This window comes from Zonotrichia leucophrys, chromosome 8, assembly GCF_028769735.1.
Source record: "Zonotrichia leucophrys gambelii isolate GWCS_2022_RI chromosome 8, RI_Zleu_2.0, whole genome shotgun sequence".
In the NCBI taxonomy this organism is placed as follows: domain Eukaryota; kingdom Metazoa; phylum Chordata; class Aves; order Passeriformes; family Passerellidae; genus Zonotrichia; species Zonotrichia leucophrys.
Window position 1 is genome coordinate 26,707,590 of NC_088178.1, and position 25,289 is coordinate 26,732,878.

Genomic DNA, 25,289 nt, shown 5'->3' on the forward strand with positions numbered 1-25,289 from the left:
GGCTTGCAAAGGCAGATCAGACAGAACCTGGACGTTTTTCTTTGGTTCCTGTTGAGCCTTCACCTCCTGCTGCTTCTCCCTCCAGGCACAGCTTTTTGATTCCTGAGACATGAGAGTCTTCCCTGTCATTTTCCTATTAGTCTTAGCCTAGAGCAAGCATCTTAGAGAGAGCAAAATTCTCTGAATCTGTGTTTCCCTGCACAAAATGAGGAGTATCATTGTGTTTTCCCTCTAGCTGGACAAGATCTTTGAGAAGACAGAGCCTGACTCTGTGCAACTCTGGCTTTTAGCAGCACAATCTCTCACCCTGGGACACATCTCTGAGTGCTTTGGTGATACAAAGAGTAAATACATTTTAATTTGCTCAGTATGGCAATGATGGGTGCTATACATATAATGATTCATGTTCAGTAATAACAAACAAACCCAACAAGCTCAGTGCCATTACCTGGATGAGCACTACACCTTAATGTGTCACAGTTATCTTACAAATGAAATTATTCTGCCTGTGGAGCCACATCCCTGCAACATCAGCAACTGGCTGGGACATCTTTCTGGTTTGGCAGCCTGATGATAACATTTAACACAGAGAGGCACATTAACTGAATCCTTGCAGGAATCTGCTCCAAATAAAAAATTGTATTTGAGGCAGCCCTTTTTTAACCCAGAGTTACTGAGCACAGTGATAAACTGCCCTCTAGACATTGAGGACAAACTGTTGGGGGAGATGATTCAGGCTGTGCAAAGCTTTCTGTTTGCCTTTTGTGCCTGATTTTTTTTTTCTTCCAAATGACTTTGCCCCAGCCTGAACCCAAGATGTGCCTGTGTGATACAGCTTGCTCAACCTCTGGCACAATTGATTCAGTTGTTAATCATTTGTCCATGACAAAAAAGAAAACAGAACCAAAAAAAAAACCCACTTACAGAAAGACCTCTCCATCCACGAGACCTTTGCTGGCTGGGAAATCCAGCACACATCCAATGTTTCAACAGCAGTAAAAGATAAACCAAGATTATAAACACAGAGCACCCTCTAGACAGAACTTCAAACCATGACAGTGATCCCAGCATGTGGAGTTTTCTTTGTTTCATCTCAGTGGTGAATGAACACACAGCAGGAGTGGGGAATTACCAGAAGTGAGGCTGAAACAGGAGCAGGGACCCAAGAGACAGAATTTCCTACAGCTCAACACATTTTTCAGAGAGAACTAAAAAGCACCATCAGGTTTTACACATTATTTACAACCTGATTTAATTAGAGGTGGGTCTAACACATGAAATTTATGACAGTAAGCACAGGTCACTTTCTGCTTCCTTGGGTCCGTGGATCAGGGGGAATGTTGTCTATTTTCCATTGTTGTCCTCTTCTCCATTGCTGCTCCTTCTCCGCTGCTCACTGTGGCTTTCTAGTGAGCTGAAGTGCCAAACCATCTCTCTAATCTGCTGAATTAGGATTTATCACACTTGGAAATCAAATTCCCACCATGAAAATGGAGCCTGCAAGTGCAACACATCCTTTGCAGAGTTCACATCCCGAGTTTGGGAGCCTTTGCTCCCTCTAAATAATTCCTCTACAGTCTCACCAAGCATGATGGTTCTTTAAATGGCAGTTTCCTGTTAAATGAAAAACTGAAACACATCAGAGCTGAAAGGAAGATCAGGCTGGAGCCAGCAAGGAGCTGTTTACAGAATTATCTGTGCACTTTTCAAAAAGTTGCTTTTTCTCCTCTGAGAAAACTGTTTTATTCCCTGCTTCAGAACTCAGAATGCGTTTCCTTCTGTGGAAAAACTCATTCAAAGGTAAAAGGAAGCTTCCCACCAATTTTAATTGTGAAGAAAATAAGGTGGCAAATATATGGTAAAATTTACAACCAATATTTCCACATTTTTGCAACAAATCCACTGTATCACCATTTTTGTTACTAACACTGTTATTTTCTGGTGTGAGGCTGGTCTCTGGAAGGCCCTGGACATAAAAAACTCACCTTGCTGAACTTAATTCTCCTCTTCTGACTTTTGCTCCAATAAAAATAATGTCTTATTGTGACTGAGGCCAAATCTGGCACAGGTTCACCTACTCTGAAAGCTCCAAAGTCCTGTAAGAGGGTAAGACAAAGAAAACCCCTCCATGTCCCACCCCTTGTCTCCATCTCCTCTCCATCAGACCTCAAGACAACACACACAAACTTGTTTTCAAACCAGAAACAGCATGTTTTAAAGAAAAAAAAAAGGTACTCATAATCTTTGTGTCAAATAAACAGTACAAAATTTACAAAAAATGCAACATCTCATATCATTGTGACTTCTGCTCGTTTCAAATACAGATCACTTCTGACACTGAGAGCTGTTCTTACACCTCTAATAACTGTTAGAGAAGACAAAGATGACATAAAAGGGGGGTTTTTGGTTTTTTTTTTTTTTCAGCTAGTACCTGGCAGTAATTCTTCCTAATCCTTTATTTCCACAAATGTCTGAGGCTGAATGGGCAGAGATTGCTGCCTGTTAACCTGATTTTCCTTTAATCTATTGTGATTTCCTTTCTTTGTTGGTGAGTATTTATAGAAGTGGTGCTATAGGAGCTGTGAAACAGGGTTGAAAAGCCAGCAAATAATATCAGATTTTAAAAGACCCTTAAAAAAAAAAATTCTGTATCTAAAAGCCCCTTGAATGGGCAACATCTGAGGCTATTCTTCTCATTGAGATTTTTTCAGGTGCTGATAAAACATTTTAGGGTGATAGATGAGCCACAGGGCAAACACATCCATTGAGATAAGACTATTTAAAGCTGTAAAAACTAATAGCTGGAGAGCTGTTTCACTAATAGACCTGATATTTCCTGCCTCCAGTAGGATAATTTCAGACAGAGACAGGCCATGTTACAGCTCCTCAGGAAATCCTATCAGGATATCTCCCCATATTCCTCACTGTCATCAGCTGAAATGTGTAATTCAGTTTCAGACAGCAAGTAAAAGCAGAAAAAAAACCCACCAAATCCATCTCTTTATTTCTCCCCATGTCAGTCTTACCTGGGGTTTTAAAATAAACATAATAAAGGTTTTTAATGGGGCTGATCCTAAAAAGCAAATCAGTGTGAGAAGAACTAATGGAAGACTTCAGCACAGGAGAGAAATACTATTATACATCATGGTTTTTGCAGCAGTAACAGCAACCCAGAGCCAGAAGCAGGAGGTTGGGTCCCAGGATGGCACAGAGAGAGCAGAAGGAGAAGCCAGGAGCTGTTCCTGCACCTCCACTGTGTTCCTTCAGCACTGTGAGCATCCCACGATGGCTCAGGGAGGGAATTGTGGAGAACAGATTCAAACCCCTGTGCAAAACTGCCAACAGATATCCCCTTTCATTTCTTTGACATGGCATTCTTCTGACTGAGAACAGCATTAGCCAGGAAAGCAATAAATATGAACCTGACAGGACAAGGAGTTCTTCAGAAAGCAAAGAAAGAAAAAAGGAAACAGTGCATGGAAATATATTTCACAACCTAAAAAACAGCCAGGAAGAGGTTACCTTCTCTGTTGCAGCAACTGTCAGTGAGCAGAGATTAAAGCACAGAAAACACAGCCTTTAATCCAGTGTGAGGGAGTGAAAATTGCATATTCCCAGTCTGTACAAGCAGCTGCTTTCCCAAAGCCACTGACATGGAAAGGAGAGATCTGACAGCGTTCTCACTGCTGGAAAACCACAGGCTGGTTCTGCAAACTGTTTACTAATGAAATTCTCATTACTGCAGGAGATCATGGCCTTAATTAGCACTGGTTAAATTGGGACCATTTCTTGAAGTGGGCACGTCTGAGCTGGGCACTCTCATACAGAATACAGAGACTCTGAGTTACAGCACTATTAATGTGATTTACAGCACAGTAAGAATACATTTTTACCCCTTCTGGGCACACAGAACAGGTTCTTCCCTCCCTCCTTGGGATTCCTCTTCCTCACCATTGCCAGGTTACACCTCAAACCTGCTCATTCTGAATTTTTAACCTGAGTTTACACAACAGCTGTACAACACGAGCCAATTTTTCTGATTTTTCAACCAACCTCACCGTGAGGGTACCAGAAGAAGATCAACAAGACCAGATTTAGCTTTCATTGTAAAAATGTATTTTAATTTAAATCCACACTTAGCTGTGGCTTATTAAAGCTGATGTCTTGTAGCTGGTTGAAAACCAGAGATTGCATTCTTCCTTCCAAGGACACCTGGGTGCAGTTACCTACACACAAATCAAAATGCCATTAACACTGGAGTGCTTTCACCACAGCAGAATAACCTTTATTCTCAGGTGGGATCCAAGCATTTCAACAATGTTCACTGACAAAGGCAAGGAATGCTTCACCATGACCTACTGGGCATTTCAAGGAGGGCATGAGACATCAAAAAGTAGAAATACAATAAAATATATGTGCACACATCCACACCTCTCTCTTTCCCTGTACATAAAACATATTTTTCTTACTCTTAAATTTTACTGCATTACTCTCTTGGCAGAGAATGGGAAAATTCCTTCTCAGCTGAGCTTTATTATCAGTTCTGTGCACATTACTGGAAATTTTAGGGGGGGTTCTCCTTTCAAAACTGTCATGTTTTAATGCACATCTTTAATTTCAAATCCCACTCGAATGAAAAAAGAGAGCAAAATTAATTTCAGCTTTTCATGCCACAAAGATAAACCAGCTTTGGGAGCATCACACAGCATTGGCTGTCCCAGGAATTTAGGATTTTACAGGAGGTGATACAAATACCTGCTGGTTTGGGGTGCTCATCCTAAAACACCCAAAAAGAGGCAAAAAAGTGGAGGCAGAAATTAAAATCAGCAAGTTACACATGTGCAAAATAAGCAACACTTGGTGTTAAAGATTAGTTATTCCCCAAATCGAGGATTTTCTCCTTTCCCAGGTATTTCCACTGTTAAAAATAAAGGCCATGCCAGGCACAAACACTGCATTTTAAGTCTGGCAGAATTATCCCAGAGGAGCACAAGCTATGAAACAAACTTACTGAAATGACACCTTTTTTTAATGGTTTTATTCATAACAGTATTACATGGTGTGTTACAGAAATTAATGGAAAATCTCTAAAAATTTGTTGGTTTCTGTTGTTGTTGCTGAATGCATTACACAGAAAGTTAAAAATAATGTGCCCGTAGATGTTAACAAATGGTCGTTATCTGAGGTAAAGTTAAAGTAGGTTTAGAAATGTACTGCAACAGTCATTTTATCTTTCTCATCTTTATTTAAAAAAATAAGTGTCAGAATGCAGAAATAAAACGGAATGAAAACCACGGAGTAAACATTTTTGCAAAGAAGGTGCCCAGTACGTTATTGAGATGAAAGGTTCCATCAGACACTCGGATGACTACGATCTATCAAAATATCTTTTCATGACAGGTAAAGATCAAGAAGCTACGGGGGGGATGGTAACAGGATGGCCGGTGGGGTTCCCTGGTTTGTAAATTTAAAGTGACGAATTTAGTGCTAGTGAAGGATGAGGGGTTAAACAATTGCACAAGCTGGATATTGGAGTTATCTACAATACTGGCACAGTGCAGCCCTCTCAGCTCAGCATCCCAGCCACGACAAGGACGATCACAGGACGGGATAATCCAGATTCTGTTTTTATTCATGAGCAAAAGTAAGACAAAGGTCCGTGGTGATGGCCCAGAGACACCAGAATCCCTCATTCCCTTGGCACCTATCCATGAGTGATCTGCTTCCTACAAAAATGTGATCCTCTGAGACAGCAAGCTCTTCTTTCCTCTGTGTTTCACCCCACAACTGGAAATGCACTGATGACACTAAACCTCCAATGGCTGTGATGAACCAAAACTGGGTTTGTGGTTCCATGTGCAGGACAAAACCCAAAAAAAACGCTGCTGAGGAAGAAAGTAGCACCACTGTGCAAATCAGGAAAATATTCTGACAGAAGTGTCCTCCAGAAACGCTTTTACCTCTGCTTTTAATCCTGAAACACTCAATCCACCAAGTTTTAAATTATCTCCTCCAGTTAGAAAACTTGACCTTCCAATGGGAAAACAAGATTTGCTACGGAGCTGTTTGCACATGACTAAGGAACAAGCATCAAATGACCGTGGATGGGGATAAAATTCTCCTCTCTGCAGGTTCATTAGGTCTATTCACAGCTAATTTCTCACTCACACACATTCTGCAATGCACATTTCTCTAATTTCTCTAATTCAAAATAAAAGAATGGGATCGTGAGATTTGGTTGCACACACCAACAATCACCACCCCAGTTATTCTGCCTTCTAAACCATTTTTAGCTTATAATAGAGACGAAAGAAAGTAAAACATTGATAACTCCAGGCCTATTTTAATCATGACAAAAAATCATGTAAATCCTAATGTGTCAATTTAAAAACAAAATCTCCACAATAACCCTAAAAACTGATTAATCCTTTGATTTCTTTAACCTTTTTCCTTTTTTTTTCTTCTTTTTATTTTTCTTTTTAGTGTTAAACCACTAAATTCAATATACTGTAACTGCATAGGAACATCAGGAAAACACATTTGACCTGTATAACAATTCTCTGTAGGGCAAAAATATATAGATTCTTTATGAAAATCATGTGCTAAATGTATGAACCCAAACACTGCACTTTTTTCTTCATAAATGTAAAAAAAGGAAGTTTTAAATTCTTTTCGTTCTGCGTGTAAACACTTGGATGACTTCTATGCAGAGGTTCAAAGGAATGTCAATGGAAAGTGATCTCTTGTAAGTGGAATTATGTCCGTGTGATAATGCTAGACCATAAAATCATGTGTTCCCATTAATTTCACTAGTTGCTGACAAGCTGACTGCTTTTGGCAAATGCACTTGAGCTTCAGCCCATTATTGTTAAGCATGTGAAAAAACATATGTGATGTGAGAACCACAAACTGGGTTTGCCACACCTCCCAAGCACTGCAACTTGCTACCTTCTCTACTGTGTAATGGCATTAGTAAAAGAATTTTCATAACATTTATATTTACAAAAAAAATGGCAATTTTCATTCGAACTCCTTAAAGCCATTTCCCCTTAAACATTTAAAGAGTTTAACAGTAAGATTTTTTTTTTCAAGTTATAAAATAAAAATCCCATTTGATTTTTTTTCTGATGTACAAAAAGTGATAAAGATGAACAATTTTGATCACAGAGTCAGTTTGTTATTCCAAAATCCATGCCGTCCTTGTCCCATTTGTCAAGTCCGCTTCATCCAAACTCCTAAACCAGAAGCATACCAGTATTATTTGGCAAATGATTTTTTTTTCATCAAAAATGGCACACAGAGAAGAAAACACTTGTCTGCATAGCATTACAGCAGCAAGATATTGAAGAAATAAAAATATTCCTTTTCTGCACTTTGTTTAGAGTTTCCTAGGAAATACTGACTCTTTTGTCTCTCCTCAGTGGGACTCCATGTCCTTTCTCTACCCACAACATGAGTATTCCAACAGAAAGCAGCATTTCTTCCTCATGATGTGCTAGAACTTAAAGGTCCATTTGGCAACATTTTCAGTCAAGGATGGATAAACAACCGAGTTCTGTCCTGTGGTTTCAAGTTGGGAATCATTTCTGCAGGAGGTGTTTCACTGTTAGATCTGTCACTCATACAAAACTACAGAGTAAGAAATACATTAAAAAAAAAAAAGGAAAAAAGAAAGAAAAAAAAATATGACACCACCAGTATTTTGTTGTTGTTGTTGTTTAAATATGTCTACATAAGGGAAAAAAAAAAGGGTCAGGATCAGCCTGATGTAAATGAAGATGAAAAACATGTCACCGTGACATAAAAAGTGCCGACTCGTGCCCCAAAGGTTGTTGAATGATAATGCCACTGCTACATACACACTCTGCTTTTGGCTGAAAAGAAAAAAAAAAGGAATGTCTAACACCCAATAAATTTTAGATGCTCGTTATTTATAGGTGGCACACAGAAGGTGACAGTTGTTTAAAAGAAGACCGAGGAGTAGGATTTCCTAGTCTGGATACCCACCACTTGTGGGGACGGGGCTGCACTCGTGGCATGAGAAGCAGGGAGAGTTTTTGTTTTGTGCTGCCATAGGAATCTGCCATTGGTTGCCAAAAAAACACACATCAGGAACACTCGTAGAGCCAGTCCAGGAGGGCAAACTCTCTCCTTTGTCAGACAAAATCAATCGGAAAAAAGCATGAAAGCCAAAGGCCCGCCAGGTTGTTGGGTTTCGTTTGAGTCTTGGAGCACCACAAGCCTGTAACAATGCTATTTCTTAGGTCTGTTAATCTGCGCGTAGAGAGGTTCTGCTTCCTGGGGATAACAAAAATAAAATGAGCAGAGATGTCTCCAGACAGCATTTTCAGAACATTTTTACAACATCTGCTTGAGAGCAGCGATACCTTGTGAGGCAAAACCCACAGGAAGTGTTTGCTTTCTGTGCTGCCTTGAGCAATCGTGGCACCTCGGTTGAGTGGTGAAGAAAATGGGAATTATATCAGAAAATGACTGTTTTCTATCCATTTCCTCCTCCAGCATTGGCCATGCACTGACCCTCGCTGCTGGGCATGGACATAGGAAGGAATTAAATGATAATTTATAGGGCTGGATGTTTGGAAGTTCAGAGGCTGGAATTGCAGCCCGCGTACAAGGCTGAGTTTCCCCCCGGCAGCACAACAGCAGAACATAACTGTGGGTTTTGCACAGCTCAGGAGAAAACCACTTGCAAACAGAAACTGCCATGGAAAGCTGAGCTAATGAAGCTGTGATGGGATTTAAAACAACAACATGAGTGGCCCATGAAGAACGAGGAGCCCTGTGCAGTTTGATTAGGAGTCTGTGGAACCATTAGCACAATAGTTAAAGCTGGGAGGAAAGCATGTCAACTGGTTAACGGATATTGGGAATTTCCTGGATATGGGAGAGGGGAAAAGCTGCCAGGTTCTTCAGCTGTTGCTCCATAGATGACACACCCTGAGCTTTCTTAACACTGTGTTCATCTTGGCCAAGGTGGGCAGCAAACCATCCATGGACCCTGGAATCCACTCTACTTCATTTCCAGAAACTAATTTATTAAACTAAGAATGACATCTAAAAAAGGAACAAGACAGGCAGAAAGGCTAGTTAATGCCACACTGCATTAACTCTCCACAGCTTGATAAATATTCAAATACCACACCACAACGTTGAATTTAACCAAGGTAGAATCAACTCATGTTACAGCAGCATTGGCAGGAGCTGCCTTTTGAGCAAAAAAAAATCCCCAGAAGGCTGGCAAATCACTGGGCACTGAGCAGCACAGACAGGCCTGCCAGGGGATGGCACAGGACTTTAATCACTGTTTGTCAAAGTGATGCTGGGATGAGGAGAACAGCCCCAAGGTGGATCCATAGGTGCTCTGGGTGCTGGCCAGTGCTCCAGGCTCTGCCCATCCCACTGCCCTGTCCTGCCTTAGAGAGCAGGAACACACAACAAATCCAAAATACAACCTGTTTCCTCCATGCCAAGGAAAGTTGTCTTTTATTCCCCAAAACTGTTCAATTTCTGGAGCTTGCAGACTCTGTTCCCCACCCCGTGCCCACGTGGAGCTCTGAGTATGCTCCCAGCACTGTGAGTGAGAGAAACCCTCTGGAATGATTAAATAAATGCTGCTGAAATTATCCCCAGCAAGAAGCAAATACATTTTGTGACCTTGAAAAACTGAAGGTAATCAAAGGAGATGAGTGAGAGTAAATAACTGCTTTTCACACACTGTGAGTTAAATCTACCTATGCCAATTTTCATGTGCAGGCTTGGAGCTGGCAGAATGATCTATCACAGCTAGTTCAGAGAAAATCTGTACTAATTAATGTGTGAACCTGACACACACCAGGCCATTCTTCAGGCAGTTGCTGAACCTAAGGTCATTGCAAAGGGAAGTGAAAAAAGGAAGGAGGAGAAGAAAAGGAGAGGGAGGGAGAACATCCCTTTGGAACAAAAGACGTCAGTTTTTCAAATGCCTTCAGGGAAAAAAAGAGCTTTTCAAAATGTCAAGTCTGCTTGTTAGAGCTGTCCTCAAATATCCTTCAGATATGCAGAAGTGCTGAAGTAACAGGTGTCCTAAGGTGCCACTGAACTCCATACCCTTGGAAGAGGAGGAGGAGGAGCTCCTCGTCATCAGCAGCACTTCCAACAAGCCTGAGACAGCCTTTACAGTGAGAAACTTCTTTGATTCGTACCCAACATTTATCTGTGCAAACACCTGATGTGCAGGCAAAGGCCTGCATTTCTCACTGACTTGAATAATTTCTCTTCCAGCAGACCAGAGCATTTTGCATTAAAAGTGTGCTCTTGCTTCTTCCTTTCAGTTGATTTCTCCCTTCAGATGCCTAAATGAGAAATTAATTGCAGTAATTGTGTGCAGTCTTCCCACTCAAAGGGTTTTGATCAATGCCTGAGATTTGTTTTCTAGTATTATTTTAAGCCAATTCAAGCATGCTTTTAGCCCAACCAAATGGTGTCTGTAAAATATTGATACTCAAGAGGGCAAAACTGAGTAGAAAGGGACAGGAAAAAGGCAAAAGGAGAGTCAAGTGCTGTTGGCCTCGTGGACAGCTCCTCTCACAGTGACAGGCACTATCTTGGAGGGTCTTGAAAGCAGAAATAACCCTCCCTTTTTTTTACATAATCCACACAAAAGTTACACAAGGCATGTTATGAAAAGGCAGGTGAGCATTAACTCTTCTCACAGCATCTCACCAGCATTTTCTGCCTTCTACTTCTACCACTGCATTAGGAACAGATGCAGAGGGAAGGAAAGGATTGGTTCTTGTCAGAACAAAAAGAGAGGAACAAATAAAATTGCAGACAAAGCTTCTAATTCACATAAACCCCTCGAATCTTACAGAGCTCTCCTTGCTGAACTGGCCCAGAATCACTTCAGATGTGCTTTCATCAACCCACAGGGAGAAACCAAGAGAAGAACTGGAAGCACTTTTTCTGTTTTTTGCTGCTGTATTCCAGAAATACTTCATGCTGCAAATCACTTTATTCTTTTCCATTTTAAGGGGGACAAGACAGCAGCAAACACCATTTCTGATGCAGTCCACTACTGTGTGAGGCAACAAGTGTACTAATGCTTTAGAATAACATCATGCAAATGCTAGAAGCAAATTTGCATCCCATTTGAAGATATTAACACCTGCTCCCCAGCAGAACTGATCACTGGAGAGCATCTCCTGAGTTCACTCAGCAGGGGTGAACTCACTCACAAAACATAACTGCGGGTTAGGAAGAAACTATTTGTGCCCTGGCAGCCCTTTGATCGCTGCAAGGCACCTGCTCTGTGCAGAGCTGCAGGCGAGATGTTCTCAACTGAGAAGGTGAGGCCTGAACACATTTCCATGCCCTTTGCAGCCACTTTCAGTCCTGGCTGACTGATCAGAAAGGGCAGGCTCAAATGATAGAGTTTCATGAAATAAGTGTGCTGGAGAGCCACACAGAATGAGCATCTTGTGCTGGGGTTGCAAGTGAAGGGGGTGGGAATGTGAAGCATCTTCTCTGGTTTTTTGCATGCTGACCCGTAGGCAAAATAGGACAGAGTAAAGTTGGCAAGCGGGGTTGAAATTAAATATCTTTGGTGATAAGACAGGTCATTCCTAATGCCCCATTAACAGCCAGTTTTTATTTATTGCTTATTATTACTTATTAATATTTGGTTATTTTTCTTACAGCCTCCATTAGCAGCATAAATACAGCAGGCTTCTAGTTCAGGATTATGCTAGGAGAGGGTCTCTGTTCTTAACATAAACCTACCTAGGAATATCTCCTACTTTCAAATACCCAGTTTAATTATTAGCATTCTAAAAATCTCTGTCATTTTAGTAGCAAGATGGATGCTGTACATCCATGAAACGAAAATGCAGTGACAACTACTCAGAAAGATGAACCTGCTCCATATCTTAGTCCTGATATAAAAAGGAACTGCAGCCAAGAAACACTGATTATTTCTGGGCCCCTCTCCCAAAACAGTAGCCACACAATTATTTCCATCTACAGATCTGTCATCCACATATCCTTCCATCTACTTATCTGTCAATTCTCCTTCATAACAATCGAACCTAATGGCCAATTGGAAGCAAATTGATCAGAAGTCTCAAAGATGCTAAATTTTCACAAGTAGATTTTTAAAATCAGTTGTCGTGCAGAAGACAGGGAACTTTTAAATGACCTCATCACAGAGGAAACGAGGAGAGCTTGTCCCTAAATTGAATTGTTGGGTTGCAAATCAGCAAGAACCCAGCTCTAGACAAGCCACAAAGAACGCTGTGTCTTGTTTAGAGGAAGAAGTTGCAGAAATAAAAGGGTAGAAGGTGGCCTCAGGTGGGCTGGTGGCACTGAAGAGGTGAGAAGCCCTTGCATGAGCTGGCACATGGAAATGGGCAGCCTGAGGGAGATGAGGGCAAACCTGCAGGATGCCCCTGTTCACAGAACAGCCTGAATTTCTCTGCTCACACCCCTCCATATTTCTGGGAAATAGAAACAACCAACTGAGCAGGAGACCTGAAATGTTAATTTCAGGATTTCTCTGGAGTGAAGCAGGACTTCCCAACCTGTGATCCCCTTCCAACACTACTTCTCTCAGGTTCCCAGTCCTTCTCAGCCTGTGTCTTTAGCTAGAGAATGACAGCTTTAGAGCCTACAGCAAGAAAAGATTACCTGCAATTAGGAATTTATCTTTGAATTAAACCAGTTCTGATTGAGCCAGGTGAAAAACTGGAACAGGTCCTGCAAATACAGCTTTAATATTTTGAGCCTATTTTGAATCCTGGTGCAATAGAAAAGGGGCAGAAGCAAGAGGAGGATGCAGAATCAGCTTGATATTCCCTCCTGAGGCTCACTAAGCTCCCAGGTAACCCAAGGCTTTGTCCATAAATTGCTTTTTCTCTCCACTTCCTAAAACCAGCCCAAATAAAAGTTACAGCAGCCCATCCCAGAGCTGAGTAAGATTTTTAGGAACATTTCTCACTGAGCACAGCACTTGCTCCAAGATGGATGATGGCAGTGGGCCACCAAAGCACCACCAAAAGCTGACAGACAAATATTCTAATGAACTGTTGCTCTCCTGACAGTGCTGATGGCATTGTGAAGGGTGTGACACGTTTTGAGGGCTCTTAATTGTCTGCACACATTTCTCAGAACAACTGAAGAATTTTTTTTTTCAAGGAGATATGCTCTAGCCACAAATGTTTTGAAGGTTTCTTGAGAATCTCTCATGAATGATTGCCAGTGCAAGTTTTGAGCTGGGCAGCAGCTCAATAGAGCTGCGTTTGTTCCTCTGTTCAAACTCCCTGCTTTAATGTAAAATGTCAACAACAAGAAATGTTTAAGACATTTGGTTAGGATCACAGCTGAGAAACAGTTCTTTCCCTCTCTCTCCTTTCACCTCAAATACTCCCCACATAATCTAAAGACAGCAGTGGGGATTAAACATAAATAATCTGAAGGTGGCAGTCATTCTGTATTCTCTTCACCTCTTCTGCAAAATCACTATCTGTCCTCAACAGCATGCATGAACAAAGGGGAAACAACCAAATACAATAAAACAGCTCTGCAAAGAGTTAATCTCATTTCACCTGTGGAAGTTGAGTCTTTCTGCTTCTTATCTTTAAACATAAGGGGACAAAAATGTAATATATCCATAAAATGCCACATTTGCCTACTAAGAGCTCATAGTTATTTCTGGAAGGGTGACTTCTAGAAACAGCTGCTTCTGGAAGGATGAGGATTTTGAGAGCTGAAGTGGAAGATTGCAAAAGGAAGAGAGGAAAAATAGGAGAAAAGAAGACAGTAATCAGGTGATAATTTAGAGTATCAGAAGGAACCAAAAAACCAAATTGCTGTGGTACCTTGAAAGACCAGGGTACAAAAAACCAGGCAGGTGGATATTCTGAATACATCAAGATAAATAAAGACATGGTATGGGCAGAGCTGGTTTCAGAGATCTGGGAACAGACAGATTTGACATTTCTGCACACAATGCTCTCCTGAGAGGTCCATTCAGCCGAGTTGTTACTGTGCAGTTCTTGGGGTAAGAACCATGTTCTAAAGAGCAAAGTAATCTCCCATCTAAGCCACAAAAGTGGCTTTTATGCAGACTGTGATTCTTCTGCACGACATGTTTCTCCCCATTAAGTTTCCCTCCAAATGCAGAGCTCAATACAAAACTCCCCAGTAAGTCCTGAATTGATAATTTTCCATGGGGATTAGACTTCCCGTTGCTCTGACGACACCAGGCTTCGGAATTAGCTGGGCTGGCCTTGGGAAGAGGATTTCCTACAGACTGCTGCTGAATGCCTCTGCACACAGGCACAATGACATTAGTGGAACCTCACTGGAGAAAGGCTTTCTGTTTTGTTCAGCTCTCTGTTCCTGCCTACAGCTCTCAGGAATTAATGTAATACAATAATCAGGAACATTAGTTAACGTTTCCCAGCATATATTTCAGGGAATTATACATATTTAATGTGAGGCTCTACAGGGATTAACTAAAAATGCAGCAAAACCATATGCAACCACTGCTAATACACTGTCCTGGTAGCTCTGAATTGCAGAACCACCCTTTGATAAACCACAATAAACAGATGTATGTGGGTTTCCAGAGTGTGGGACTCAGATAAAGGGCAAATCCTCTTTCATGATGTAGGGAAGAACTCTTGGAGTGGCCTGAAGCTGGGATAGCTGGGGATGTCAGTGCTGGCCAAGGGCAGGCAAAGGCACAGCCAAATTATCAAGTGGCACCATCCATCTGCAGCAGCAGCTCTCACTGGAGTAAATAATGAATGTTCTTGCTGGAGCAGCTCACCCCAGCTTGACTTTCTCCTCACACTGTCACTCCTGGACTCAAGGAGACACAAAGCTTAATGCTGCTTTTGCTGCAGCCCCAGGAGCTGAGCAGGGGTGAAGCTACAGAAGGGGGAGATGCCCTCTCACAGCACCACGTGTTGTTAAGAGAGAACCCCATTATTCCCAAGCGGATCAAAGCTAAGTCACAGTAAGGTTTTTTAAAATCATATTTAATGCACAAAGTAAACTGACTCCTAATGAAACTATTAATTTGGAGCTGAAACTAAACTGAGGATGGGTAAGTCGCTGGCAAACCCAGTGGCATTTCTGTACAAAAATGGGAAGGGTTCTCCCACTGCTCTGGATTTGCTCCAGGAGCTCTGTGCTGGAGCACAGAAGCCGTATCAGATCGTGTATTTGGGCAATACCAAACAGGAGTGGCAGACGGGGAGAAGATAATGAAACATATTCTTCAAACAGCAACACTAGAGAGTATTTGGATGGAATAACATCGCTCAGCACTCATAAAACTTTGTAGCTCCACTGTTTTTTTGGCAAAATATATTTACTGTATTGAAACAAATCACAGAGCATTCACAGGCAGCCACATTTTCTACGTGTTCTGTAACACAAAGGATGAACAGATCTTCTTTCCCGTCTGTCTGGGTTTAAATGACTTACATTGATGAATAATTTTTAAAACATCAGTATGCCAATGGTAATATGAATGATGATAATTTTCAGATGTTTTTAATTTGCAGTTAGAGATAAAAATACACAAACCCATTTCAATATTTTTTACATGCAGATAATAAACGTGCTTCTTCTACTGATTATCCCATTGATTTAGGGTAGAGACATTCATGTATCATTACATAATTTTATTTAATGATTGTTATGTCTATGGGTAAGATGTCTTATTCCATTTAATATGTTACATCTGACTGAAGGCAAGGGTGGCTTTGATAAAAAAAATGCTCTGCCTAATATGTTGTTAATAATGGCTCAGTTTCCCTATTTGCCCTCAGAATTTGAACACAAAGTAAAATAAGTCTACATTTCTTTCAAGCATGCAGGCAGCTGAAACACACATATTTGCATAAGCTGCAACACTCAGTGAATGGCAAAAGCCATGCAAACCACCAAGCACAAGGAATACACTGCGGAGGATGGAGAGGCAAAACGGAAGAGATGAAAAGGAGAAAAAAAAAATAAACCATGCATCCATGAAAGCAATGGCAGGCACTGGTGGAAGAGTAAGTGAACACCTCAAGGTGTAGAGAAAAAAAGGACAGATACCTACCCCAACCTGTGCTATCTAGCTACCGACCTGTGGACTTATAGTATCACCAGTTGGCTCACCAAAGGGATCACTGTTGGAGGAGGCCTGAGACCCATCAGGCTAGAATACAAGAACATAACACCTTTTTTTCTCAACAATAGAAAGTGAAAAGTCAACAGGAGGTTATTTTCATGCTGTGGGCATAACAAGTACATCCTATCTCATGAAAACCAGGGAGTGAGGCCTCGCCGCTCTCCAAAGCCGTAGCGGTTTCCTACAGCTGCTGCAGGCACCAAAGGGCCTCACCAGTTCCTGCTGGAGCCCAGGCAGGAGCTGCCACAGGCTTCAGAAGGTACTGGATCAGGGCAACCAGAACTGCAAAAGGCCCTGAAAGCCATGTGAAACAGAAAGAGTCCAAGCTTGGGTTATTTTGCACTTTTTGTTGTACTGACCCCCTCTTGTCTTTGGCTCACTCGGGCTCCTCCCTCCCTAAGACACCTGGTCATTGCCTGGATAACATTTCTTGCTTTGGTCCATAAAGGCAAAGAAATCACATATCAAGGGCCAGAACACTGAGGAACGTAGCTAGGCAAGCAACTGGGATGCAAGAATGTGCAAGACAACACCAACCATCATCTTTTAACACACAAACTCTCACATCTTTCTCTGCAGCCTCAGCATGTTTGTTGTTTTACCCCAAACTTCCTTACCATGAGAGAAGTGACTGCTGGTGTGCTAAAGAGGAGATTGGATACGTCTAACATGTACAGTCCTACATGTGAGCTCTGAGTTTGGTTCCTTGTTTGCAGGGTTAGTGCACATCAGCAGAAATGCTGTGCTATCAGCTGTCAAACCCAAAGCAGGACGGGAATTCTGGCTGCAGCTCCCCCACAAGCACCACCCAGCCCTACTGGAAAAGTTGTTCCTGACACTAGAAAACAACATTTAATCAGCTTTTATCTTTTCTAGTTAAAAAGGAGACAATGAAGATTTAGAAACCTTCTTGCTACTCACAGCCTCTGGCTCCTCACTTTTGCTTGGGCTTTCAAACCCCTCTTCAAAGAGGTCGTCTGCAGCAGGGTCACTCGTATGAGATGCTGATGATTTGGATGGAGAACTCTGTCTGGGTGCAGGGGTGGGAGCTAAACAAGGATTAAGGCAACAGCAACAATTATTCTGCTGATTTCTTCAAAAAGACACTTCAGCACAAAATTTGCTCACACTTTTACGTCTGTCAACTTTCACTGCCCCTGAGAATCATTCTCTAACAGGGAGCTGCAGGAGGTAAATTTGGGCACGGTTGTCATTATCAATCCCATGTCTTAGATTTCATTTGGAAACTTCCATATTAAGTTTGGCTGCACCTGGCCTATGTGTTTATGAAGCTGGGAGACACCACTACATTAAATTAGGAAAGTGTGAGTCACCTGTCCTGTGGCAGGTAAGTGAAACAGGTCTCTGACTGACCCTAGGTGAATCTCCTTAATTCCTATTTTCAGCATACTGAAAAGGGGAAATCCCCATTGCCAAGCTATGAACACCATAAGCTTATCTTACACCTCTCCAATGAATTTCCCCATGTGTCCAACATGTCAAGCTACTAAAATAAATACCCATCCCCTAATTTCTGAGAAGTATGGATGGGACAAAAGTGAAACCAGTTGTAAGGTTGAACGCCATGGGCTTCTGCCAACCAGCTTGCATGTTCCCATCACCAAACAAATATTACAAACATTTAATTTTAGAAATTAAATTTCAGACTGTAGCTGTCTGTGCTGTTCATTTCTATGACCTCTTAAGCCAGAGCATGCATGAAGGTTCTCAGTATCTGGGTTGGAATTTTAAGAGACAGAAGTGCTTTGAAGAGCAGTCATGTCTGAGGAAAGGGATGGCTGAAGGCACATAAATACTCACGTGAATTTGTAGATGGTGTCGTGGAAGTCACAGGAGTCAAATTTAACTGAGAGATGTCAAAGTCATCACAATCATCTGCTTCCTGTGCCATCCCAACTTTGTTAAAGTAACTTGAGAAGGCCTCTGAGGTACAACTGAGGGAAGGCTGATCTGGTTTTCTTGATGGCACTGGTGGAGGCTGAGCCATCTGGAAATCTTTAAACATTTCTTTTCCCATTTTCTGTCTGGGCCTGTCTGTCTGCGGACTCGATCTGTTGGAATCGCTCGTGGGCGGGACGGTGGCTATGGGAGCAATGGTACCTTGAAACATGGCTGCTTGTAAAGGCAAAACAGTTTGTGTTGGCATGAAGGCAGTGGGCTGGAACTGGCCAGCCACGGATGGCCACGGCTGCTGGGCGGGAGGGAAGATGCCGGGCTGGCCCCACGCGATGGGCTGTCCTCCCTGCATCACCTGAGCGACTGGAGGCTGGGCACCCATGGCCAGCTGCTGCTGAACGAGGGGCTGCTGTCCCCAGAAGGAGGGCAGGACAGCTCCCATGGCAACATAACCTTTGGGGAATAAAGAGAGCAGGAAGGGGGGAAACAAACAGGACGGAAGGTTATAATGGTGTTGTGGCGAGCACGCGGGAAAAGCGACGCGCGATAAATCAGAAATGTGCAGAGCTGCAGCACACTTGGAGAGAAAACTGAGAACACTGAATTCACAGCACTGCACAAGTACTCACACTCAGAACCACAGGCTGGGGGACTCTGCAAAGCAATCATCTCAAATTGCATCATAATGCTGCTGCTACTACTACTAATAATAAAAAAATCCAACCCAGATGATTCCAGATTAAAACCCTCACACTTGGTTATTACCCAATTACTTGAGAACATCAAAAAGATCTTGAGCTTCTGCTGCACTAAATACCTATTAACAACAAACTGCTTCAGGTATTAGGCTAACACAACCCCCTCCAGCTGAGGAGGAAATTAATGACTAAAATCAAAATCATAATTGCTTCCTGTCAGACCTGAAGCCTCCTTTAAAGCTACCAAGAGTTTGACTGTGTAGGAATTATAGGATTGGGTGCTTTTTTATTTACAACAACAACAAAGTGCTCTGAAACTAAAACTCCTGTAAAACATTTTACAAATTAAACTACCTAACATAATTATGTTCCACTGATACAAGTACTGTGCTTTACAGATATGCTGTTTCACATTTAAATTCAATACTTACCACTAATACTTTGCATAATGTAACTTGTCTCTCAATTTTAATACTGCTACAGCTTTAAAACTCTCATTTCCAACCTGAGTGTTTCCCCAGTCCTCCTGTAAATATTTGCTTTGCTTTATTTCCAGGCTGTTTTGTAATCACAAATATAAGGGTGGCTGCTATATTGTATAGGGAAAAGCCCAAAACTCAATAAAGTTAAAAAAATAAGGAACTGAACTTTGAGAGACCTAGCTCCTGGGTGGAAGGAGAAGTAGCTCAGATACATTTCTGTTCTAACAGATGTCTAGAGGGCATTCCAGGATTTGACAAAGTGCAATCAGATTCTCAGCCTCTGTTTACTGGAGACAGCAGAGGATATTCACTGCTGCCACAGAACCCCCAAAATCTAAACTAAATGCTGTTTCTTCTCTTTCTCCTGTACCTAGAAGTTCTGTTATCCAGAGGCTGAACTATGCTTGAATTCCCAGTGACTTTTTGGCTTCTGCTTTAAAAAAATGTAGGCAAATTCAAACTAATGTACTCCCTGCTTTGCCTTGCCCTGAAACACAGACCTCAAAAGCCTTCCCCAATTCCACCCTGCTAAAATCAATGCCCCAAGTACTGAAATGCACACCAGTGCTGGGCACTGATCCCCAAATCTGGTTCCAGGCTTTAATTCCAGTGCATTCCTTACCTGAGGGTACGGCAGCAGTGCTGAAAGGTACAGAACCAAACATGTCTGTACTAGCAGGGAGTGACTGGGATGAAGATGGGATAAAGGCATCACCTGGAGTAGCAGGAGTCTGCAGGGAGACAGGCAGAAAACACAAGGGTGAGGTATCAGCTGCAGCTTCAGCTGTCACATCACCTGGAGCTCTAAAAATGCAGGTTTGGAGTGAAGAATGAGAAAGAAGAAAGAATAGAAATAAAAGCAAAGAAAGGAAAGAAGCAATAGAAATAAAAGTATTGGAATTTGCTGGGGATGGGAGAAAAAGAAAGAAATGGAGAAGCTTTCTATCAGAGGAAAAAAAATTAAGGTGAAATTTGCCTGGAATACATCACAACCAAAATATTGACATAATTTCTTTCTCCAGAACATACAGACTTGTGATTTTAGATGTTAGGTGACAAAAGGGAAAGTGACCAAGGCATTAACTTTTAAGTTATTACTAACAATTAAGGTAAATGAAATATCTGCAGGATTTATGGAAAACTGAATAAATATTTCTTCTAATTAACCAACAAGACCAGAATCATAGGTCTACATTAAAGGAGAAGCCAAATCCAACTGAGTAAGCTGAGGAAGAGCAGAAAGGCCTTTGAACATCTAGTCTCAGACATGATCCAGAACATACTGGAGATCTGAGGCTCCTGACCTCACAGCACCTGAATTTTCTCAATATAATATAATATAATATAATATAATATAATATAATATAATATAATATAATATAATATAATATAATATAATATAATATAATATAATATAATATAATATAATATAATATAATATAATATAATATAATATAATATAATATAATATAATATAATATAATATAATATAATATAATATAATATATAATATCTCTATATAATAATATATAATTTCAGCTATATTTCCTGAAAATATTTTTTAGCGTCACAACCTTACCTGAGTGACTGAGTATATTCACACTTCCCTACAGCTTAATGCAAGGCTCTAAAGCTTTATATGAAAATTTTTTGTTATCTTATAATGCTGAAAAACACGTTGAGACATTATTTTTTGTCCTTAAAATACATCCAGTCCTTTCTCTATGTCTTTCCTTCCCTCTTTTAACAGCAGTTCTGGGATCTGTGCTTGGTGGATCCTGAGACATGAAATGTGAGGCTGTAACTGGATCTTCTGCAGAGCAGTGAGAGTGCAGTGCAGCATTTCCCTCTGACAAACACAGGGAAGCAGATCTGCAGATCAGGTTGCACCCTATGTGACACTTAACACCACAGCAGAAACATAAAAATCAAAGGTATTTTTGCACATCATTGTGAAGCAAGGACTGCATGTTCAATTTACTTCACTTTTATTTTCCTGCAACCTAAAACCTACTTTGAAATCCTCCCCACTGGAATGGATGAGGACACAAATTGTAAATGTGCTCAATAAATGTGCTGAAAATGGCATGCAGGAAAAACACAGTGCAGTTTCCCTGGGTACTCACTGGGGGAGAGGTTACATCAGGAGGAGTGGACATGTCCCCAAAAAGCTCTAGTTGGGTAACAGCCTGTAAAGAGAAAAAATAATTCCATTTATCTTTTGAGGAGAAGAAACTATGAGTTAAGTAGTTACAACTTGCAAAGTTAACTGGTAACAGCAAACAAGATAAACCTCCCCAAAGTCCTGCAGGCTTCAACTGTGAAGTCCCACATGGAGGAAGCACACAGGCTCAAGCTGTGGGATTTTAATATTGCTAATGGACCCAAGCAGCCAACAACTCACTGTAAAACAACTCTGTAGGGAATTCTCCAAAGTGAAAAAAAAATGAATAAAACATGAAACAACTATCCAGAACAGGACTGGATGCATTACTGCTGTGCCTTTAACATCAGTGAGCTCCAAGCATGATTTATGGCCAGTCCTTTTCCCTGGCTCCTCTTCTAAAGCCTCACTTCAAGGTCTTACAGCATGGCAGCAGCATGGAGTGCCAGCAGGATACAAAGGGAAGGGCTTTAAAGTGCTGCCTGATTTCCCCTTGCCCATGGGACAGGTGTGACCTGGATAAGTGGACTTGAAGGAGGATGCACAACTGGGTTATTGTGAGTTTGTGGCTGTACATTTAATTCTTGTTAGAAATATTTCCTTGGGATGCCCTTCACTGGGAGCTCAAAACAGGTCACCCATGCAGGCCTGGCTAACTGGACCAGAAGAGAAAACACACTTTATTATCAGAAGCAACTTGAGTGGCTGCATAATCAAAGCTCCTTCACGTGTTCTAGAGCAACTTCACTGCCTCCCACCCACCTGCAAGTGAGTTCAGCTGGAGTTCAGGGACGTTAAAGCACAGATCCCTCAGAGCTCTGCAGGAAACCTAAACCACATCCACGCCCCTTATCAGGGTGGAAAACTTTGGTGGGAGCCCAGAATTTTTTCTTCTCACTACCTTTCTCACTGGTTTTCCCAGTGTCACACCCACAAGATGTGGGAAGGCACAATGCTCATTATGAGCAAGATTTAATGCAAATCTTAGTTTAGCTCGTTGAATCTCCTCCCCATCTTAGGCACATAAACCTTGGATCCTGCTGTAACACAGACAGGTTTGACATTCAGCAGAGTCTTGTCCTGCTAAAGCAGCCCCTGAATGCTTTGGACAGTAACCAGACTGGCAGGTCAGGCTTTACAGACTTCCAAGAGACCAGGATCACCCCAAGAATTTTTCCTGCCTTTAACCTTCCATTAAAAATTATCCCTTAAGGAGCAAGACTACACATATCGATAGTTTATACATTTTTTTCAATCCACTCTCTATTATCTCACAAAAAAAGCAACATCACAATCAGTTAGAACTGAAATTTGTCTAAGCAGCTCTGTTGATTCTCAGCTTCATGTCATGAATTATCTCACATATTCTCACATTATGTTTTATATTAAAATAATCACATTGCTTTTGTGCTATTTTCTTCTTATGGGCTTAGATATCCCTTTAAGTATCTGCATGGAAATGCAGAAGGGAAAAAGAGGGAAAGGTACACCAATTTTATGCTCTGTTCAATTCCAATGTAGGAAAATACGGCCAGGAATAGCTTTAGAAAAAAAAAACTTAAACAAGCAACAAACCCAGCCTAAGTCCCTTCTGCAGTGTGCACAAACACATCAGGCAAGGGCTGTTAAAATGCCCAGGAAAGTGGAATAATGACAACAGCAGCACTCGTTTGGAAATCACTTCAAGCCTCCTGTAGGCACTCCTGACTCAAGAGGCGTCAGGTGACACTGAAATACTCCAAGAGCCACCTTCTCCTCACTCTCCAAACTGCTTGTTTAGCAGCACCCCAAACCTGCCCTTCTCCTGCCCCCCTTGGGAACCACTCACTGTTTGCTCCCAAGGAACATCTGTGTCCTTTCCATGAGCAGATGAGCTAGCCAGGGAGGATGGGGAAGGGCAGGGCACACTCAGCTGTGTGCAAAGCTACACATTTATTTTTTCTGGTGGAAAAAATAGCATAGGTTTCACAGGAATAGTGGGAATTGACAGTCAGTATACTTTTGAACTCTGGATTATATGACATGCATCTGAAAGGTGGTAACTCAGATCCCAGTGCCTCCATACTCCTGGATAATGGGAATAGTAATACTTTTCAGAGTGCTTCAAGGTGATGGATCTTTGGATATTCTTCACAGATATAATTCTGTTAAAGCTCTGCACACACATTTCTAAACAGGCAGCTGGAGAGAGTGATAGGAAAGTCAACAGCACTTTGTTATAATAAACCCTCACTCACAATATTCCCCAGGAAAAAGAAATACATTTACAGGGGAATTATTTTTTACAGAATATCAACCTCATATACAAGAGGAGCTACAGAACCACATCAGAGAATGTAAACACAAATTCAGTGGGAGCAACACCTTCATTTACTGACTGGAGCTTTGAACAGCAACCCTTGGAGGTGCATTTTAAAGTCCCAAATGGTTCAGGAGTCTTTTTTCTACTTCTTCAGTTCTCAGCCTGAATAAATGAATGCATCTTCCCTGACACAGAGCTGCCTTTATCTACTTGCAGCACATGAGATCCTGGACACCAAGCACTTATCTTTTATTTCGGTGATTTCACTGTCACTACAGAACTGATTTCACCCCTTATGCTTCATTAAGATTATTCACATCTGATATTAGCTACGTTCCAGTGAAGTTAATCCCCAGCTGAACATTTTCCAATTGCATTACTCCTATAGATGATTTCAGCTATATTTCCTTAAAATATTTTTTAGCGTCACAACCTTACCTGAGTGACTGAAACAAGATTTTCATCAATGTCCAGCAATAAGTTTCCATTCTCCAGCTGTAAAGCATGATTTATGAAATGAGATGAATGATTTATGAAAATGACATGAATTTCTGAGCATGAAAATGATAACCTCCATAATTATTGACTTCAGCATTGAAATGAAAACCCTTTCCATCTTGCTGTGAGCACAGATCTGAAATCAGGCAATCAAAACAGTGAGTCTGAATGCTGCTGGGATGTGGGGCAAACATACATTTCTGCTAAATCTCATCTTCTGGTGTATAAAGCAATTTTACCACTTGTGACACACCTATTTATTTTCCTAAATATTTATTAATTCAGCAGTAAGCATACCCAGTGAGCTCTGATCCTGCTTACATTAATGGAACTTTTCCCTGGCTTGGTGAAAGAAGGGATTTAACATCCTCAGGGGAAAAAAAGAATGATTGAGTTTTGGAAGACAAAAGCTCTAAAACCAAGTATCTACATAAAAAAACACACATTTCTCTAACTAGGGGAACTATAACGTCAATGTAAACATAATTAGGGTAATTATTTTCTCTTCATAGCAATTTTGAAATTTACATGAGTCAATTCACGTTGTATTGAAATCTATAGTTTGTATGTAAATATATGTAGGATATATTATTATTTATTATTATTTATATATATTATTATTTATAATAATATATAAATACTAATATATTATATATATAATATAAATATAATAGAAAATATATAAATAAATATAAATATAAATATAAATATAAATATAATAATATATATAATATAATATATATACATATACTGCCCTCACATCTGTACATATCTATATCCATCCACACACTCAGTACATATTATCACTTCAGAAGGCTAAATTTCAGGTAACATTGATTGTAGTGTTGGAGACTTCATTTCTGCAGACACAAACAACAGCAGGCTGTGAAAATTAAGATGACTGAGAAGCTTCATACAGGTTACCAGTCAGTAATTCCATGTCACTTAAAAATCTCACAAACAGCCTAGAATGTTTTCCCCCACCTCATCTCATTACAAAGCTGAAGAAAAGAGAAAATAAAAGAGTGGCAAAGGCAAAGCCAAA

At 41.0% G+C, this 25,289-nt stretch overlaps 1 protein-coding gene across 13 annotated transcripts in view; it reads right to left on the reverse strand.

Annotated features, from left to right (window-relative positions):
- Positions 1-4,340: 4,340 nt before the first annotated feature.
- Positions 4,341-25,289, reverse strand: part of DAB1 (DAB adaptor protein 1) — a 213,139-nt gene continuing 192,190 nt past the window's right edge. For 11 of the 13 annotated variants that reach the window (XM_064719421.1, XM_064719418.1, XM_064719427.1 and 8 more), the window contains 7 exons: positions 24,185-24,241; positions 21,407-21,469; positions 19,903-20,011; positions 18,005-18,553; positions 17,105-17,232; positions 16,112-16,210; positions 4,341-8,298 (listed from right to left, as the gene is read on the reverse strand). In XM_064719421.1, the coding sequence (XP_064575491.1) occupies positions 16,127-16,210; positions 17,105-17,232; positions 18,005-18,553; positions 19,903-20,011; positions 21,407-21,469; positions 24,185-24,241 (990 nt within the window). In that variant the 3' untranslated portion in view covers positions 4,341-8,298; positions 16,112-16,126. The remainder of the gene's footprint in view (positions 8,299-16,111; positions 16,211-17,104; positions 17,233-18,004; positions 18,554-19,902; positions 20,012-21,406; positions 21,470-24,184; positions 24,242-25,289) is intronic. The other 2 variants (XM_064719428.1, XM_064719426.1) reach the window with 2 other exon arrangements.